Source organism: Choloepus didactylus, chromosome X (genome assembly GCF_015220235.1).
Source record: "Choloepus didactylus isolate mChoDid1 chromosome X, mChoDid1.pri, whole genome shotgun sequence".
Lineage (NCBI taxonomy): Eukaryota > Metazoa > Chordata > Mammalia > Pilosa > Megalonychidae > Choloepus > Choloepus didactylus.
In genome coordinates, this window is record NC_051334.1 from 41,591,415 (window position 1) to 41,608,849 (window position 17,435).

At 35.7% G+C, this 17,435-nt stretch overlaps 2 protein-coding genes across 8 annotated transcripts in view; one reads left to right on the forward strand and one right to left on the reverse strand.

Moving 5' to 3' along the window:
• CASK (calcium/calmodulin dependent serine protein kinase) overlaps positions 1-17,435 on the reverse strand; it is a 524,745-nt gene that overhangs the window by 185,830 nt on the left and 321,480 nt on the right. The gene's annotated exons all lie outside the window — the stretch shown is intronic.
• Positions 6,328-14,832, forward strand: GPR34 (G protein-coupled receptor 34). 2 transcript variants are annotated; one of them, XM_037820739.1, is made up of 3 exons: positions 6,328-6,406; positions 7,061-7,159; positions 11,334-14,832. In XM_037820739.1, exon 3 carries the CDS (start codon positions 11,413-11,415, stop codon positions 12,535-12,537), a length of 1,125 nt encoding a protein of 374 aa, XP_037676667.1. In that variant the 5' UTR covers positions 6,328-6,406; positions 7,061-7,159; positions 11,334-11,412; the 3' UTR covers positions 12,538-14,832. The 2 variants fall into 2 exon arrangements, with proteins under 2 accessions (XP_037676667.1, XP_037676668.1); XM_037820740.1 differs by lacking the exon at positions 7,061-7,159 and having other exon boundaries at positions 6,336-6,406.

Sequence of the window (17,435 nt, forward strand, 5' to 3'; positions counted from 1 at the left end):
GTGAAACCCAAATCCCTATCAAGATATTATCGTCTCAGAAAGCTCCTGTATCCCTTTCCCATTGCCCCTAACTCCCCAATGTAAGCCATTATTCTGTTATTTTTTCACCATGTTTGTTTTGCCTGTACTAGAACTTCATATAAATGAAACCATACAGTATGTACTCTTTTAAGTAAGGCTTCTTTCACTCAGTATAACACCTCTGAGATTTACCCATATTGTTGCAATCAGTAGTTCATTCTTTTTATTGCTGAGTAAGTATTCTATCATATAAATACACCAGCTTGTTCATTCTCCTGTGGATGGACGTCTGGACTGTTTTTAGTTGTCGGATATTATGAGTTGTGCTGATTTGAATCTACTATGTCCCCCACAAAAGCCATGTTCTTTAATGCAATCTTGTGGGGGCAGACTTATTAGTCTTTTGATTAGGGTGGGATCTTTTTTTTTTCACTTTTTATTTTGAAATAAATGCAAACTTACAGGAACAGTTGCAAAAATAATACAACCCCCATACACAGAACTCCAGCAGACCCCAACCCCCCTCCATTGATACCCAGATCTACCAACTTTAATATTTTGTCGTTTTACCATTTCTTTCTTTCCCTCCCTATCATCCATCATCTATTGCTCTGTCTTCTGAACATATGAGAGCAAGTTGCACACATCCTTGAACAAATAATATAATTCACATATACCTATCCTATGAACAAGAATATTCATTTATGTAATCCATTAAGTGTAGTGAAGAAGTTCAAGAAATTTAACATTGATATAAAGTTTACATTCTATATTTCATTTTTTCTTATGTCCCAATTGTGTCCTTTTGAGCCTTTTCTCCTCTATTCTTAGATCTCATCCAGGATCATCTATGGCATTTAATTGTTATTATCTATTTAGACTGCCTTTTTTTTTTCCATTTGTGGAACCATACATACAGCATAAATCTTCCCATTCCAACCCTTCCCAAGCATTCCATTTAGTGGGATTAATCACATTCACAATGTTGCAATGCCATCACCTTCCCACCATCAATTACTAGAAATTTCCCTTCAGGGTGGGATCTTTTGATTAGGTCGTTTCCATGGAGGTGTGACCCCACCCATCCAGTGATTAGTTCACTGGAGTCCTTTAAGAGAGCTCACGGAGAGGAGCTCAGAGAAGCTGAGAGACACATTTTGGAGAGAAGCTAACATATGTAATCCAGAGTCTGCCCCCAGGAGAAGCTGAGCCGACACAGACCCAGCTTGGAGATGCTGGGAGATGGAGACAGATGGATGTTGGAGATGCTAAGCTAAGCTAAGAGATGAAGCCCAGAGTTTGCCCCAGAGAAGCTAAGAGAGGACCCCCAGACACTTAGATGCAACAGAGCTGAAGAAGCTAAGAGAGACAGAAGTCCAGAGTCATTTTGGAGAAAGCCATTCTGAAACTAGAACCCGAGAACAAAATACCAGCAGACACCAGCCACGTGCCTTCCCAGCTGCCAGAGGTGTTCTGGACGCCATCAGCCTTTCTTCACTGAAGGTACCCTCTTGTTGATGCCTTAGTTTGGAACTTTTATGGTCTTATTTGTAACCTAATAAATCCCCTTTATAAAAGCCAATCCATTTCTGGTATTTTGCAGAATGGCAGCTTTAGCAAACTGGAACATGAGTAAAGCTGCTATGAACTATTTCCAGAATAATGAGTTGGTTTCTAGGTAATCTCCAAAGGTAACCAATGAAAGCTTGCTTTTTTGTGATTATTATGAATTTATAGATTTTTGCATGTTTTTATTTTTATATATAGATTTTTATATCTATATATATATAAATCTAAAGATTTTTAATTAACTGTAGCCATTTTTTTGTGGTTGTTGCTCAAATTGTCCCATTTTTGGCCCATGGGAACCCCATTTAGTTGGCTCTTAAATGTTTTTTAAGACCCTAAGGAGTCTCATAACTTCCTTGTTTTCAGATTCAAGAAGATGTCCCAGGCTCATCTTGTTCATTTCTTGCCCCAGATCTGGAATTGGCCACCTCTCCAAGCAGTTCCAATTTTTTTTAGTGGGAAAGGTATTTAAATCCATAATCTGGGTACTCTACCTGCTATTATCACTGGCACATCATTGCTTCAATTTTCAGTGGACAGAACTAAGATATACATGTTTTTTAGGAGAAAAGTAAACCATGAATTCATGCTGATGCTTCTTCTATTCATTTATAGGGTTTTTACTTTGCTTCTTTGATTTTGTAATCTTGGTACCTTATGACATTAATATAATTATTCAGTTGCTTTACCCTACAGAGTATGTACGTGTGCGTGTGTAAAAGTTTCAAAATAACACCACCAATACTACCGGTAAGAAGTCTACTACACGCTGTTTAAGATTTCTTTGTGCTTCTTTTTGTCCTTAGGGTATATACTGCTAGGTATGCCCAGTGGAGGAGAAAAAAAGCTTTTACTTAAGTAGCAAACCAACTAACAAACGTAGAAGTGATGGAATTAGAACATCACTATATGACAGTTATCATAACTGATTCAGGTAAGAATTATCAAAGGATGCTAAAACTGGTTAGTAAAAGTTTGGGTATTTATATAATCTCAAAGTCTCTCCCCACAAGATACTTACTAATTACAAAGGGTAAAATAGTAATTTTTCAGGGGAGAAACCTGGCAGACACAACTATGTAAATTAACATCACTAACAATGGGACTAATTGATAGCACATGATTCCTGATATGATGCAATACTCAGCAATACTCTGGAACTCAGGAATACTGTGTGGTATTCCTGACAAAGTACATAAGTACATCCAATCATAAGAAAACATCAGACAGACCCAAACTGAAAGACATTCTAGAAAGTAACTGGACTATATTCTTCAAAACTGTCCATGCCATGAAGTAGAAAGAAAACTCAGGAACTGTTCCAGATTAAAGGGATTAAAGGAGACTAAAGAAACATAACTAAATGCAATTCATGACCTTGTTTTTATATTTGTTATAAAGGATATTAGGAGGACAATTGGTACATGGTCTGTAGATAAAATAACAGTATTCATTCAATATAAATTTATTGATTTTGATAACTATAATATGGTTATATAAGGGAATTCCTTATTTAGAAAACATATAGCTATAGACAGATAGATAAAGAGATAGATAGAGGGAGAGATTGAGAGGGATAAAGCAATTGTAGTAAAATTTTAACATACGGGGAAATCTGAGTGAAGGGTAATCTGGAATCCTTTGTACTTTCTTGTTAGTCTTCTGTAAATCTAGAATTACGTCAAACAACAACTCCACTTTAAAGTTGCTTAAAATAATTCTTCTCCTTCTGGTTATGCTTTCAATTTGTTACACAGTGAGACTCATTTGTTTTAATTTGATTTTGACTTAATTTGATGTTTCAGTTATACAAAAAATTTACATGGTTCCAAAGTCAAAACTACAAAACAAATTACCATTCTGAGAAGTGTAACTTTTGTAAACCCCCTCCCCCCACCATCTCTCTCTTACCACTGGTAATGATTTTTGTTAGTATTTGGTTTATCCTTCTATTGCTTTTTTTTTTAAATAAGAAAATGCATATAAATATTCAGAATTTTCACACAATATATCCTATATGACTCCATAGCAGCACCTAGAGGATCTTCAGGGAGGTTTTTTGTTTTTTTTTTTTTCCCTTAAAGAAAGAGACATTTGTGTGCTGATGGGAGGGAAAACTTCATAACCCAGGAGAGGGGATGGAAAGTAATTGCGGTGGTTTGAAACTGTACGTACCTCATAAAACCATGTTTTTAAAGCTAATCCTTTCCTGTGAGTGTAAACCTATTTTGTAAGTAGGACCTTTTGTTGAGGTTATTTCAGTTAAGGGGTGGCCAAGGGTGGGACTTAATCCTCTTACTGGAGTCCTTTATAAAAAGGATGAATAGAGAGGGAAAGAGGGAGAGAGGGGGAGAGAGGGGGAGAGAGAGAGAGAGAGAGAGAGAGAGAGAGAGAGAGAGAGAGAGAGAGAGAGAAGCCATAGAAGCAAGAAGCTGAAAGTCATGAAACCTGGAAAAGAAGGAGTGATCAGCAGATACCATGTGTCTTGCCATGTGGCAGAGGAGCCAAGGATCAATGGCAGCCTGTCTTCAGGAAGAAAGCATCGCCTTGATGATGCCTTGATTTGGGCATTTTCACGGCCTCAAAACCGTAAGCTTGTAAACTAATAAATTTCTGTTGTTTAAAGCCAACCCATTTTGTGGTATCTGCTTCAAAGCAGCCTAGGAAACTAAAACAGTAATATACAGTGAAAGCAGGGTACAGGGGTACCTGTAGATACAGGTAGATGTGGAGGTAGGAAGTCAGGAAGCTTTCTTCTAAGTGCTTCTATTTCTTCAGTGAAATAAAAAATGATCATCAGTGGGGAAAGGGAGGGGATTGCTGTAGTTTGAGAAGAGTGAAGGTGTGAAAACGTCTTTTCAAAGAGTAGGAGAATGAATCGACTAAGGCAGTGGTTCTCAAACTTTAAAATTCAGAATCACACAGATTGTTGGGCCCAACTCCCAGAATTTTGGGTTCATAGGTCTGGGATGAGGTCAAGAATGTGCATTTCTAACAAGTTCTTGAGTGTTGTTGATGCTGTTGGTCTGGGAGCCATGCTTTGAGAACCACTGGACTAAGGAAATATAGTAAGACTGCTGGTAGCACTTGAGGTTTGTGGTCATGAATTTAAAGCAAGACCAATCAGCATGACTATGCATTTGTATCCAGCAGTCATCACTTCAGCTGGCAGGGTTCAAACCTGGAGTAGGTGGTGAGCTGGATTTAGCCAGGTTTGGGATTTAGATGAAAAGAGGATGATGATATCAGTGATAGAATACACCAAACAACCATATATCTTTATTTTCTTCTTTTCTATTTCTAGCTTTATATAAATAAAAAAGCTTAAGATACCAACAAAGGAGAAAGAAGAAAGGTGAAGGGAAGAGTATAATATACAGGAGTAAGATAAGAACATAGGAAAGAAAGTAGAACGTTCAGATTGAACAGGAACAAGCTCATATAATGGAAGACCTAGAAAAAGTTTATATGGGCTGATCATATTCAGATCTGATGGTAGCTTTGTTGACTCATATTGAAGAGAAAATAGAATCAACAGTTACAGTAGGGCTACCAGGGAACTAAAGGTTAAAACAGAATTAGTATTTTGAAAAGAGATGGCTAAGGTGTGAAAGAATAGCTAGCATAATAAAAGTATTTATAATGGAGTTCATGAAAAAGAAAGCTAATAGGTAAACACCTATTTAGTCATGAAAAATTATACTGCCAGACCAATACAGTAATCACCTTCCATCTCAGAGGTTCTAGGGGGAAGCAAGAGCTGAAGAATATTTTTATTCTAGCAATTAAAAAATATTCTGTCCCAAGTGTCATATATATATAAAACAAAAAGCTCAGAAGAGTATCTGGAGAAATAATTAGAATGTTAGATAAGGTCCAGTGATTTAAACATTATTTAGGGTAAATAAGTCTGCAGGGTAACAATTATGGGGAGGACAAAAACTAACTGGTTCTTCATGTCAAATGACAATGAAAAAAAGGGAAATGACACTAAACTGCAGGGCCAGCAGTTATAAAGACGGACAGATAGTGGTTAAATATTAGAATAGGCCCAAAACAAACCACAGAATCCCTTCTTTATTTTCTTTAATTATAGGAGATATTTTAATTTACTTGAGAGTGTTTATTGCAGTGATGAAAAGGGGAGAATATCATCACAAATCTCATCTAGTCCTAAAAGTATAAGATTGTTTTAGAAAATAAAGCCAAGGTCTTGAAGGAATACATGAAAATATACTCAAATAATGAACAGATAAAATAAAACAACTTAAAATAATTAGAGAATAAAATAATTTCACAACTCATGGTAGTATAATTCACTACAGGAATGCCATTTTATGTGAATAACTTAATTTCTAAAACTATCCAAAAAGAAATGGAAATTCAATGCTTGTGCTTTGAAAGCCCATATAGCCTCTTATGTATCATTTCTTGGGAAAAAAACCCCAAAAAGGTGTATTTCTGCTTATTACGTATGAAAATTCTTTATTTTGGGGGGTGAGGGAAACTTTCCAAAATTGTTAAGTTGGAAGGTAGTTTTATATATATGTATATATATAATTTCCTAAACTTAAGTGTTGACTGAGTTTAAACATAATGCTGTTACATGGTGGTATGGCCTTTTAATATTTTCAAAAGGAGCCTGAGGATTGTCATACTGAAAAAAGAAAGAAAAAAAATTTACCACCACACATGAATATAAAGGAGAAGAAAACCACGACCGGATGGAGGAACCCAGCTGACACAAGCAAGACAAGTTTCTGTGTTTAGGGAAGCTTGGGGGCTCAGCTCCTTTTACTTCAGGAGAGACTGAACTGTGAGTATTCCTTGATTTCAGCTAAATAAATGATCCTTTATTTCAACTAAAATTTGATTAGCTGAGCACTAAAAGTGAAACCTGATTCATGGTGATGAGGCTACTCTAATACCAGCAACACTTTGCTTTTAGAATCACTAAAGTAAACTGCTTGAATGACACCACTGCCTCGATGAAAATGAGGCCATGTCATTTTAGTTACTTTAAGAATTTTAGGACATTCAAGGTATTTAGACTCATACTGAAAATCACATTGTTTATACTATATTTTGTATATTGCCATGCAGATCTATTTGCATCAATTAAAAGTTATTTTCATATGCAACAAATTTTATTTCCAATGTATTATAAATTATCTGTAACTTATTAACTTTATTAAGCTATGTGGTCTTTCTCTTTTCAATTACAGTATTTTCTTTAATACATTGTTACTATTTTATTGTAATTACCAATTAAATTTTAAATTTGGGGTTTCAGAAATAAATAAGGTGAATATTAGAGGAAAGAAAAAGCAAAATACACTTTAGCTAATTCTACTAACTAAAATAAAAAAATTGTTTTTTTAACACAAGTAAGTTTATAGCAAAACCTAATATAATTGCTAAGAGCATTATTCCCAAAGTAATATGCTTTCAATTTTCATTCTGTATGCAGCAATTAATGCAGTTTTAGAAGCATGGCCTGAATGATTCAGTCATTATCAAGTCAAACTAAAAAACAAAACGGTGAAAGGTTGCTCCCCTTACCAAATAGGTATGTATTTTAACACGGCAATTGATGTTTTCACAAACATGCAAAACTGCATTTAAAAAGCTTCTGCTCACCTGGAGCCATAGTGGAATCTGTTGGATCCTGCCCTTCAGTGCAGTAGCTCCTCCATGAGCCAGTTAAAATAAATTGATAGGGGTAGGGTGGTGGCGGCGGTGGGCACTAACCTAGGGTTGTGAACTTAATAATTTGCCATGTAACAACATTACAAAAACACTTACCATGTATTAGCAGAAAACCACTGCGACCACTTCAATATAACAAATGGGTCACCAGTCATGTTAACTGGGAAATTAGTCCACTATGTGAACACAGGGGTTTGTTTCTTGTCTTCATGGGCAATTCTAAACCTATCAAGCAAGTCGTTTTTACAAAGTCAATAAATGGCCTTAAGAATAATAAGCAATTGGCACGTTGTAATGTGCCAACCGACCTTAAAGGAGGCAGAAACCAGACATTAAGATTAGAACAGAATCTAATCTGTTAATTTGTTAATAAATAATTGGACACTAGACATCTAACACGTGGTTCTAAATGGTGGCTACTGTTCTATTTAAACAAGTGCATTGCTTTGCTTTATTATTAAGTTTGAGAATAAAGCAAAACCAGAAATGTTTACTGTGGATATCTTGTCCAACTATTATTTGTTTATTTTACTTGCAGATTAGGGCTGAAGCAAATGGTTTCAGGATATGTACTTTGTGCTAACAGCTTTCTAGAGACATCCTGATTACAGCTAACTGGTCTAGAAGGAAGTTTGAAAAGATATGCTCTAGAGGGTGTGCTGAACATTCTGATGAATGATTTGTGGTTCTGTAAACTTTGAACTTAGATAGTATAATGGACATGCCAAATAAAAAAATTAATACCTTTTCCATAAAAGTAAAACTAGATGGCATTATCTCTTTTTAAAAATGAGATGTGGATAATGTTAAGTCAATCATGCCAAAACACTGTTGATATAACTCAACATTCTTAAAGAAAATGCTGATCATATCTGATAAAGAGTGAGGTTTGGTGAAAAGGATCCTGGGCTCTAAAAGTCAAGACATATCTTGGCCCCAACTTGGGCACTGCCTTTTAAGAGCTGTGTGGCCACGGGTAGGGGTCATACCTCTTCTGTGATACCTACATCTCACACATTTATTGGAAGGATTATGTAAATGAAATAATATAAATGTGCTTAACACAGTGTCTGGTAGACAGCAAGTGCTAAATAAATAGTAGTTAATGATTTGGCCATCTAGCTCAAGGGTTCAATTCTGTCTGCATATTAGAATCCCTGAGGTGCTTTTAAAGAAAACCGTTGCCTGGAGCCCATTCCAGACCAATTAAATCAGAATATCTCAGGATGGAGCCAGGCACTGTTATGTTTAAAAAGCCCTTAAGGGGATTCTAATATGCAGCCAGGATTGAGAACCACTGAGACTCCTTCTTCCAAAGTACCCAAAGTCTCAAAACTCTCTAGCAGTAAGACCCTATTGCCTCCCAAGATAGATTGTTCCCTTCTAAAAAAGCATTTCCTTAAAAGGAGACAACATCTGTCTCTGCAATCTCTACTCAGTGGTCCTTGTTCTGCTTTCTAAAGACACACATAACAAGGTGGAACCCTTTACTTCATGGATTCGTCGTAAAGCATTCACATCTCCAGGGTAAGGTACCTATTTCAACTTGCTCTTCAGACTGACTTGAGCTCTTCTCCCCATTTGGTCTGTGGCCTTTTCTAAATGTGCTGCTCAGGATGAAACACTGTATTCCAGGTGAGACTCCACCGACTTGGAACGGAGCCAGATTAGTAGTACTAGCCTTCATTTAAGATACTACAGATCGATGACTTCAACCAAAGATGGAGTTGCTTTTTGTTACAGTCACATTGCCCGACTGATAAAGTGATTGCAGTGAATTGCAATTGTGTTTTTATTAATGCAACTGAAGCCCTTCCTGTACTTGTACAGTTGATTTTTGATAGCCATACTTAGAACTTTATACAGATTTCTACTAAATTTCATCTTTCATTCACAATATTTACTGTGCTAATTGGTATGCATAGGCAAACAAAACAGACCTGGTTCTTACCCTAAAGGAGCTTAAAATCTAGCAAGGGAGAAGAAGAAAACAAATACTACCTACAAATGAGTTTTTAAAGTCATTTGCGCTATCTGAACTCTTAGAATCACATCATCTCTTGTGCCTCATCTCCCTTTCATCAGGAGATATACTTTTATACCTGAGCCCTTTGAGGGTTCCCTGTGTAGTCACACCACACAAGTCCTTCTATAGACCCCCTTTTCCTCTTCCTGGTAGTTCAGATTGTATTATCAGTTTCATTTTTGGCAGCCTGCCATTCTTCCTAGATTGCTTTTCCCTTTTAGAGTCTCAGATAATAAAAAACATGCTTGTAAGTTTCTACAAACTTTGTGAAATCTGTCTTCCTGCCATCGAGACACACAACAGGCTGACTCAGTCTTCCCTCCTTCCTCCATTCCCCCCCCTCCACTGTCTTGAACCCAGGTTCTTACCAGGGATTATATAACTTCCTCCTTACCAGTCAGTTCCTCTTCTTTAGAATCAATTCCCTCCTTCACAAAAATTTAAACCTGAATTTTACCCCTCCACCGGAATAGTTTCTAATTCATCATATAATGGTAGAGTTTTAGGAAAGGCAAGTTCTTCAAAATCTTTTTTTCTCTATTTATAATGTCAGTTCAGGATATTAATTATTGTGATTTTAGTATTCAGGGTTTGGATGCACACTTCCACAAAAATGTTCCCTAAGAGCAAGGTTTCTGCCATATTCATCTTGGTTTCTCAAGCAGTACTTAGCCAGGTATGACATATTTACCAAACTGAGATTAATCAAAAGAGATTTTTAAAGCTAACTTTTACTGAGCATTTGCTATGTGCCAGGGTTAAACTCTTCATATGGATTTTTCATTTTTTGCAAATGAGAAAACTGAGGCCTAGAAAAAGTTCAATTATTTGCCCAAGGTCACAGAGTTAGTTAGGCCTGATTTTGAAAACCCTACTCTGAATCCCTTTATATTACACCTGCTCAGAGGCTGCTATTGGGAAATAGGGCAGTCACTCTAAGAAAGGAATGTGAGAACTCCGGGTCTTTCCTTACATCTTCTAGCTTGTTAAGATGAGCTCTCAGACTGAGCTCTTCATAGCAGTCAATGCCCTGGAAAGGGCCAATAACAAGTAGCACTGCTAACATTCTCTGCCACTGCAAACAAGTAGAATTCACCCACTATCTCTTATAAGGTTCTAGCAACAGTCTCAAATGACCTAACCCAGGGCATATTTAAGCTGCAGTTGGTTACTTTCAAAATCTTGGATTGCACATCCTGCTTCCTATCTACATTGTGATCCTATGCTTCTAGGTCAGGAGTGGTTAACTGGCAGTCGCCACTTGACTTGGTTTTGTTTGGCTATTTTGTTCTCCTGTGCAGCATTATAAAAGTTTGAGTAACTAAGCAGGTGCTATGCTCTCTTGGTCTGTTATGTTAATTGTATGCCCTGTAGGCAAATGATTTTAATAACCCCATCTTGGTCTCAGGTGTTCAATGGAAGAGATTTAGGACCCTTTCCTGTATCCCCACCATGGAATGAGAGACCACCTCAGTTTATCTGCCACATGCGTGTGGCAACATGTGACAAAATGAATGAATGGCACATATGAATGAGGGAAAGGGTCAAAGCAACATGTGGTTCTGAAGCTGGGCAGGGCCAACAGTGGGCCACACTCATAAGGCTATAACTAGCTTCAGGGAAAGATGATGTTCATCTTCAAAAAATATCAGTTGTCATTTCTCTTCACCTTCTTCTCCATTCCCCCAACAATCCCCCAAAGAAAAGATGATCTCCTAATTCAGTTATTTATTTCAAGATAATAAATGAAACAAACCTTGAATGCTTGCATACCACAGCTAAAGGGAAGGTTGGAGCAGGACACTCTATAAGATCCTACTATATTTGCTGTTTGGTAATACCAAAATGCTGCTGCATATATAGTGTAGATATCCAAATTAGTCCAAAGAAGGAAAGAACTAAAGTTTCCTACAATATCTGGAAATAAATCATTTATTATTTATGTTTCAAGTTAAAGTAGCTGTTTTTTAAAATAGCAAATGACTCAATTTTTGACATTCTGTTGTAGGAAAAATCCCTGAAGAATAAAACAACACACAAGGAACATGTCAATTGGCATCTTCACTGTTTGAGCCCTACAGAAGACAATGAGAAGTCACATGGTAACAATGATGACTACTTCAATCAGCAACTGGTCATACTTCTCCCATGGAACACGCTTTATAACTAATCACAGCAACCAATCGGCACAAAACTTCTCAGGAGCGTCAAATGTCACCACCTGTTTTATGGATGAAAAATTACTATCTAGTGTGCTAACAACATTCTACTCTATTATTTTCATTGTGGGACTGGTTGGGAACATAATTGCCCTCTATGTATTTCTGGGTATCCACCGCAAAAGAAATTCCATTCAAATTTATCTACTTAATGTAGCCATTGCAGACCTCCTACTCATCTTCTGCCTCCCTTTCCGAATAATGTATCACATTAACCAAAACAAGTGGACACTAGGTGTGATTCTTTGCAAGGTTGTGGGAACGCTATTTTATATGAACATGTACATTAGTATTATTTTACTTGGATTCATCAGTTTGGATCGCTACATAAAAATTAATCGGTCTGTACAACAACGGAAAGCATTAACAACCAAACAAAGTATTTATGTTTGCTGTACAGTATGGGCAATTGCTCTTGGTGGATTTTTAACTATGATTATCTTAACACTTAAGAAAGAAGGGCATAATTCCACAATGTGTTTCCATTATAGAGATAAGCATGATGCAAAAGGAGAAGCAATTTTTAACTTCATTCTTGTGGTAATGTTCTGGCTAATTTTCCTACTAACAATCCTTTCATATATTAAGATTGGCAAGAATCTATTGAGGATTTCTAAAAGGAGGTCAAAATTTCCTAATTCTGGTAAATATGCCACAATAGCCCGGAATTCCTTTATTGTACTTATCATTTTTACTATATGCTTTGTTCCTTATCACGCCTTTCGATTCATCTACATTTCTTCACAGCTAAATATGTCATCTTGCTACTGGAAGGATATTGTTCACAAAACCAATGAGATCATGCTGGTTCTCTCGTCTTTCAATAGTTGCCTAGATCCAGTCATGTACTTCCTGATGTCCAGTAACATCCGCAAAACAATGTGCCAACTGATTTCTAGACGATTTCAAGGGGAAGCAAGCAGGAGTGAAAGCACCTCAGAATTTAAACCAGGATACTCCCTGCATGATACATCTGTTGGAGTTAAAATTTAGTCTACTTCTCAAAGTACTTGAGCTAAACTATTAAAAACAATGATAAAAAAACAGCTCTTAATTCCTTGAAGAACTAAACAAGTATGAAACAAAGCTCTAGCATTTACAAAACTCAGATATTCTCAAAGCTCTTTTCTTACTTGTGGTATTTCATTGGCTTAATTGTAAAATATTTCAAGGGAAAGAAAACCTTATAGTCATCATTAGATTTTAAATGTTATGTAAAATCTTTGAAAAATTGTTAACCTAACACTTTTAATATAGATTATAAGGTTAAGTGAAATTCATGGCTTTAACAATAAAATAAAGAAAATGTCAGTTTCTAATGTCACTAAAGTAGTTATTAAAATCAAGCACATGATACTAATTTAAAGGGTGTGTAAAGTAAGAGTTAAATGCTTTGAGGGCCTACTTAAAATGTCAGAAAATATATGTCCGTTTGACATTTTAAAAGCTTGTATAATTTGCCAGTGTATCCATTTGTGCCCAGGCCTATCCAGTGAAATGATAATTAACAAAATTCCAATACAAAAGAATGAAATCACCCACTATCTATCACTACTTAGAAAGAAATAGAAAGAATTTAAATATTGTACAGTAAAATCAAACAACAGATGAGTTAAGAATCCAATAGCCTAGCAACAGGACTTAAAACTTCACCTTACAACAGATTTATGAACAATTCAGCCATCTTGGACCATGCTTTGTAAAACGCCTAGCAAAATTGAAGATGTGCATGCCCTATGATCCAGCACGTCCACAACCAGGTATATATCTTATAGAATCACTCAACTATGTACATGAGAAAGCATATGTAACAATGCTCAGTGAACTACTTTTCATAATACTAAACAATTTGAGACAACCTAATTAACCATCCATCGGCAAAAGGACAGAGAAATAAACGCTAGTTTATTCACAAAATGGCATACTACACAGCACTTCAAATAAGTGAACTACATCTGCATGCATCAACATGGGCAGGTCTCAAAAACAATGTTGAGTAAAACCAAAAAACCACACTGCCAAAGGGTATGTATCTTCTGTAAACCTACAATTTCTCTAATAAAAAATAAATTTTAAAAAGGGTATGTAATACATGAAATCATTTATATAAAATAGAAAAACATATAAGACAATACCATGTTCCTTATGGAGCTATACTTATGCAATAAAAATACAAAACATGCATGGTAATATACACCACGTACAACCTCAAGTTAATGGTTACTCTGGAGAGATTTGAAGCAAACATGGCAAAATGTTAAGGCCTGTTAAACCAGGGTGTTAGGTACATAGGTGTTTATTATATTATTTTTGGTACATTTCTGGATGTTTGAAATATTTCATAAGACAAAGAAAACCTGTAGATTAAAATTAAGTGAATGAATGAGACAGGAAGGAAGAGAGGGAGGGATGCTTAAAAGAATAATGAAACAGTGGGTGTACCTGGCTTTTTTCTAGCCAATCTGTCTGAATATAGCTGTACGGAACTTCAATTAAATTGCATTCTTGGATGTATCACTAAGGCAACCTTTCTCAAAAGTTTGGCTCATATAGGCATTTGTCTAGTTATTTGGTCAAACAGAGAACTGGAATTCTGTTACCTAAATATATAAAAGTCTGTTATGATAAACTCCAAGGATCCATCCATTCATCAATCACGGAGTATGAGAAGTTCTTATAGTCAAAATACTTCTTAAAACCTAATTTAGGTCATTGGCTGGGAAATCATTGTTAAAGAGCATGAAGATTCTTGTTAGAGTTGAATTAATTTTAATGAGATTGGCTTGTATTACTTAATATTTCAGTAAGTGCACACAATTGGTTGAATGAAGAATAGTCAAGGCAGAATTATATTTAAAAAACAGGCAATATCTGAGAATAAAAATTGAAATTTGCAGGAAAACTAGGCTCAAAAACAAGTAATAAAATTATGTTAATTACCTTGTCCTAATAAATACCACCTAACTGAAATCATCATTTATTTGTATGATTTTAAAATATGAAAATATTGATCTTCCCTCATGTCCTCAAAATTAAAAGAAAATTATTGGTAGATGTGCTGGTTTGAAGCTGTTATGTACCCCAGAAAACACCATGTTCCCATGTTCTTTTACTCCATCCTGTGGGTACAGACCTATTGTGGGTGGGGCGTTTTGGTTAGGTTGCTTCAATTGGGATGTAACCCACCCAATTCAAGGCGGGTCTTAGTCCTTTACTGGAGTCCTTTGTGAAGAGGTTAAAAGACAGTAAAAGCCCAGAGAGCTTAGACAGAAATGCTCAAAGGCATTTGGAGACAGCCATTGAAACCAGAACCAGGAGAGAAGGACAAGCAGACATCACCAAGTGCCTTCCCATGGGACACAGGAACCCCAGATGCCAGCAGCCTTTCCTCAGAGAAGGTATCTTCCTCTTGATGTCTTAATTTGGACATTTTCATGGCCTTTGTAACCTAATAAAACTCCATGGAAAAAGCTAACCTATTTCTGGTATATTGCATTCCAGCAGCTTTAACAAACCAAAACAGTAGACACTTTATATCTCTACATGTTTCTATTATAAATATAAAGTTTGAATGGTTAAGTTACACTATAAAATATTATTATTATTTCCATTATTGGTTTTAAGGGACATGAAAAGAAAAATACACCCATAGTTCTGGAAACTGTTGTGTTATTTGTATTTGTATTAAATGAGACTAACCCCCAAAAGCCCTACACAATGGCTTTCTTAAAAATTTTTTAAAAAATACACTGAATTAATTCCTGCTATAATGTTATTTGTAATAAAATAAATTTTGATAAAAAGTGAATCTGCCTATAATCCCATAATGGATTTTATTTACTGATAGAAGTTTCACTAATAACATGCCTTAGAGTAACCTGGATCTGAGAATGTTTTCCAATTTTTAGAGAAAGATGCTACTGACTTATCAAATTTAAGGCTATTTATTATATGTAATCTTTTATTTGTTACTGAGCATTAGTGTATGCAGGCCCTATACTTCCAACCCAAGATTTAGTGCTAGAAGCATCCAAAAAAAAAAAAAAAAAAAGGAAATTCAGAAATAGGTACATGTCTTCACCTTGCTAAAGACCTTCAGAACAAGTTTCTAAATAACATCTCACATATGCAAAAGCAAATGAGGGCAAAATTAACTGCCTGGTTGCCAGAGTGAGACCTAAATGCTGAGTATTGCTCTCAGTTTTGGAAATGTATTCTGTGCAGAGTCTGGTTTGATGGTGGTTGAATTTCTAAGATCAGGTAAGTAGTAAAAGAAAATTCTGTTCTTGTACAGAAGATTTTATTTTCAGCTTCTTTAAATTAAAAAATGGATTCTTCAGTCTGTTGGTATAAAAATAGAATTAATACAATTACAACTCTTTGAAACAAAGCCTTACTGAAAGTTATCCATAAGAGAAAAACAGCATAAAATAAAGGTTCTCTCAACAGGCAACCTGGATTTTCCAGAAACATGTTAATGGGCTAATTATCTTTTTAGGCTTTTGAAATATGAATGGAAACTTATTTTACCAGCTATGAAAATATATTTTTATCCTTCGATAAGGAAGCAGATGCAACGATAAACATCAGTGCAACAGAATACTCTTCCCTAAGTAGACTCTAGATGATGTAAGAGTACATGACAAATTAATGGTTCTAAAAAGGTGGGCATTGGAACAAATCAGAGGGAGACCTAAGATTCTGATAGTCAAGATGTACTAGAATTAAGATCTTGCAAAGGTAGGCTTAAGTGTATATTTTAAAAAAGCTTCCCAAGTGATTCTGATACACTCTCCTTCCTCAGACAGAATAACTGCAAATAAAGGAAGTGTCACAAAACCACTGGGGAAGGAAGGGGTGAATAAATAGTGATGTGCCTAGTTTTAAATAAAGTCAACTTATAGCCTCACCTTGTACCATGCCCCTCAAATTTTAAGTGGATTAAGAGTTAAATGTAAAAAATGAAGCCATTAAAAGATTCAAGAATAAGTGATTAACTTATTTATCTGTGGATGGGAAAGAACTTTTTATTAAAGCAATAGAAATAACTATAAGAAATAACTACACAAAGCTAGAAACTATAGCACATTCTCATATTGAATGATGCAGTGTCTTTTTTCTTAGCTACATTACCCAGTTGAGAAAACACTCCCAGAAGTGACTGCTGCAGTGCCTCAGTTCAGATGAAGAAGTGGAGGACTGGAAAGGAAGTGCTTGGTTTGCCCTAAACTTCTATTTTGCCTTTTATTTCCCCCTTCAAGTTCACATGCAAGGGAATGGGAAGTAGAGTAAAATTTATTTAAGTGTCCTTCACTGTGTTAGGTGTTTTACATGTGTTATATGATTTCATCTTCACTGCTACCTGATGTAAGTATCAATGACATTTTACATATGAGGGGATACAAATGGTACACATATTCCATAGACACTGTCTCTGCTAAGATAATGCTTTCTATTTTCATTTCGTTCTGCCCATGCACAATGGTGATTACTGAGATGCCTTTTGTTTTTTTAAAAAAATAAAAGATCTATCTGAAACATGGATAACTCCAGCACAACCCCACACAAACTGAACAGAAGAGGAAAAAAAGGAATCAAATTAGAGCATCTCATCCTTATTGATTTTGTTTCTGGCCCAGGAAATGCATAGAGAACCATTATAAGATGACCTTTGGAAAAGGTTTCTAATTAAGGTTTGGATACAGGAGTTGGTGATGTATAGAAGTTCTTTATGCTTTAATAAGTCACGTAAGTTATTGCAGGAGCAACAGTTAACTATTACGTTACACTCGCTGGTTTAGTAATTCCACATACAATTTTTTTTTTTTAGTTATGAAACCCTTCAAATATACAAAAATGGAAAAACACAATATAACAGGTAGCCAAACCAC